The 2,438-nt window shown below is 59.5% G+C and overlaps 1 protein-coding gene across 1 annotated transcript in view; it reads right to left on the reverse strand.

Moving 5' to 3' along the window:
- The window catches only part of LOC106898178 (aladin-like), a 10,879-nt gene extending 9,813 nt beyond the window's left edge, over positions 1-1,066 (reverse strand). Inside the window, exons 1-3 of the mRNA XM_014959290.1 lie at positions 1,035-1,066; positions 219-277; positions 23-114 (exon numbers count right to left, since the gene is read on the reverse strand). Coding sequence (XP_014814776.1) covers positions 23-114; positions 219-277; positions 1,035-1,066 — 183 coding nt within the window. The remainder of the gene's footprint in view (positions 1-22; positions 115-218; positions 278-1,034) is intronic.
- Positions 1,067-2,438: the final 1,372 nt, after the last annotated feature.

A 2,438-nucleotide genomic window follows, 5' to 3' on the forward strand; every position in this document is an offset into this window, starting at 1 on the left:
CCCCAGAAAAAAACCCACTCACGGAGAGGTGTGGGAAGAGGGAGCCATGGAGGGAGGAGAGCCCGTGGCAAATGGCCAGCGCCGAGCTCGCCGCCGTCTTCAGCCACCGCAGCCCTGGGGAGGGAGAAGGACCTCAGGATGGATGGGGGACGATGGAAAAGGGGACAAAAGGGACCCAAGGGAAGCCCCAAAGATCCCCTGGGGTCTCCCCGACTCACCCTCCTCTTCCTCGGCGTCGGCAAGTTCCTTCAGCACCCCCCGCAGCCCCACGTCCCGCCTGCAGCAGAAAGCGGGGTCAGATCCTCCTCACCCCAGGCTTTGGTCACACCAAGGTAGGGACAACTGTCCCCATCCCCTCCAAACCATGGAATGGTTTTGGGTGGGAAAGGACCATAAAGCCCCCCCAGTGCCACCCCTTGCCCTGGGCAGGGACACCTCCCACCAGCCCAGGTTGCCCAAAGCCCCCTCCAACCTGGCCTTGAACCCCTCCAGGGATGGGGAAGCCACAGCTTCTCTGGCCAACCTGGGCCAGGCTCTCACCACCCTCACACCAAAGAAGTTCTTCCCCAGATCCCACCTCAATCTCCCAATTTTTGGTTGAAAACCCTTCCCCCTCGTCCTATGGCTCCACTCCCCAAACACCATCCCTGGAGGGATCTAAAAGCCGGTGCTGAGGGCCATGGGGCAGTGGTGGGTTGGGCAGTGGTGGGTTGGTGGTTGGGCTTGATGACCTTCAAGGTCTCTTCCAACCCAGGGAAGTGGTGGAATCACCACAGAATCACAGAATGTTTGGGGTTGGAAAGGATCTTTAAGACCATCCAGTTCCAGGGAAGGGATTCTGGTGGAAGGGCCACCTCCCACCAGAACAGGTTGCCCAAGTGAACTTGGGGGGCTGGAGGCAACGGGGAAATACTTGCCCCCCCAAAATCCATCCAAGGCGGAGGATGAGCATATTAAAAAAGGGGGGGGGTCCTTGTGCCTCCCACCCCTTCGCCCAGAAACCCCCTTTCCCAGTCCACCCAGGAGGGACTCACCAGTCCACGGCCTGGGAGAACGCTGCGATCATGTCCTCACTGGTCAGCTTTTGGGGGAGAAAAGCCAACTCTGAGACACGTGTTCCCCCCCCCAGTATCCAAACCCGCCCTGTTTCAGTTCTTCCCCAGATCTCACCTAAATCTCCTATTTTTTGGTTGAAAACCCTTCCCCCTCGTCCTATGGCTCCACTCCCCAAACACCATCCCTGGAGGGATCTAAAAGCCGGTGCTGAGGGCCATGGGGCAGTGGTGGGTTGGGCAGTGGTGGGTTGGTGGTTGGGCTTGATGACCTTCAAGGTCTCTTCCAACCCAGGGAAGTGGTGGAATCACCACAGAATCACAGAATGTTTGGGGTTGGAAAGGATCTTTAAGACCATCCAGTTCCAGGGAAGGGATTCTGGTGGAAGGGCCACCTCCCACCAGAACAGGTTGCCCAAAGCCCCCTCCAACCTGGCCTTGAACCTTCAGGGACAGAGCATCCACAGCTTCTCTGGGCAACCTGGGCCAGGCTCTCACCACCCTCACACCAAAGAAGTCTCTTCTCCAGGCTGAAGCCCCCAACTCTCTCAGCCCCCCCTCCCAGCAGAGGGGCTCCAGCCCTCCCAGCATCTCCGGGGCCTCCTCTGGCCCCACTCCAACAGCTCCACGTCCTTGGGATGTTGGCAGCCCCAGAGCTGGAGGCAGCACCGGCTGGGTGGGGGGTCTCCCCAGAGGGACAGAATCCCCACCCTGGCCCTGCTGGCCATGGGGTTGGGGTTGCAGCCCAGGGGGTGGGGGGCTTTCTGGCCTCTTATGGAGTTTCTCGCCCCCCAACACCACCAGGTTGCTCAGAGAAGCTGCCCCATCCCTGGAGGGGTTCAAGGCCAGGATGGAGGGGGCTTTGGGCAACCTGGTCTCCTTGAAGATGTCCCAGCCACCAGAAGGGATGGAACTGGATGAGCTTTAAGGTCCCTTCCAACCCCAAACATTCTGTGATTCTGTGGCGATTCCACCACTTCCCTGGGTTGGAAGAGACCTTGAAGGTCATCAAGCCCAACCACCAACCCACCACTGCCCAACCCACCACTGCCCCATGGCCCTCAGCACCGGCTTTTAGATCCCTCCAGGGATGGTGTTTGGGGAGTGGAGCCATAGGACGAGGGGGAAGGGTTTTCAATCAAAAATTGGGAGATTTAGGTGAGATCTGGGGAGGAAATTCTTTGGTGTGAGGGTGGTGAGAGCCTGGCCCAGGTTGGCCAGAGAAGCTGTGGCTGCCCCATCCCTGGAGGGGCTCAAGACCAGGTTGGAGGGGGCTTTGGGCAACCTGGGCTGGTGGGAGGTGTCCCTGTCCAGGGCAAGGGGTGGCACTGGGGGGGCTTTAAGGTCCTTCCCATGGGTTTTTTCACCATTCTGTGATTTGGGGGG

The sequence above is a fragment of the Calidris pugnax genome, unplaced genomic scaffold (genome assembly GCF_001431845.1).
Source record: "Calidris pugnax isolate Ruff unplaced genomic scaffold, ASM143184v1 scaffold324, whole genome shotgun sequence".
NCBI classification, from domain to species: Eukaryota; Metazoa; Chordata; class Aves; order Charadriiformes; family Scolopacidae; genus Calidris; species Calidris pugnax.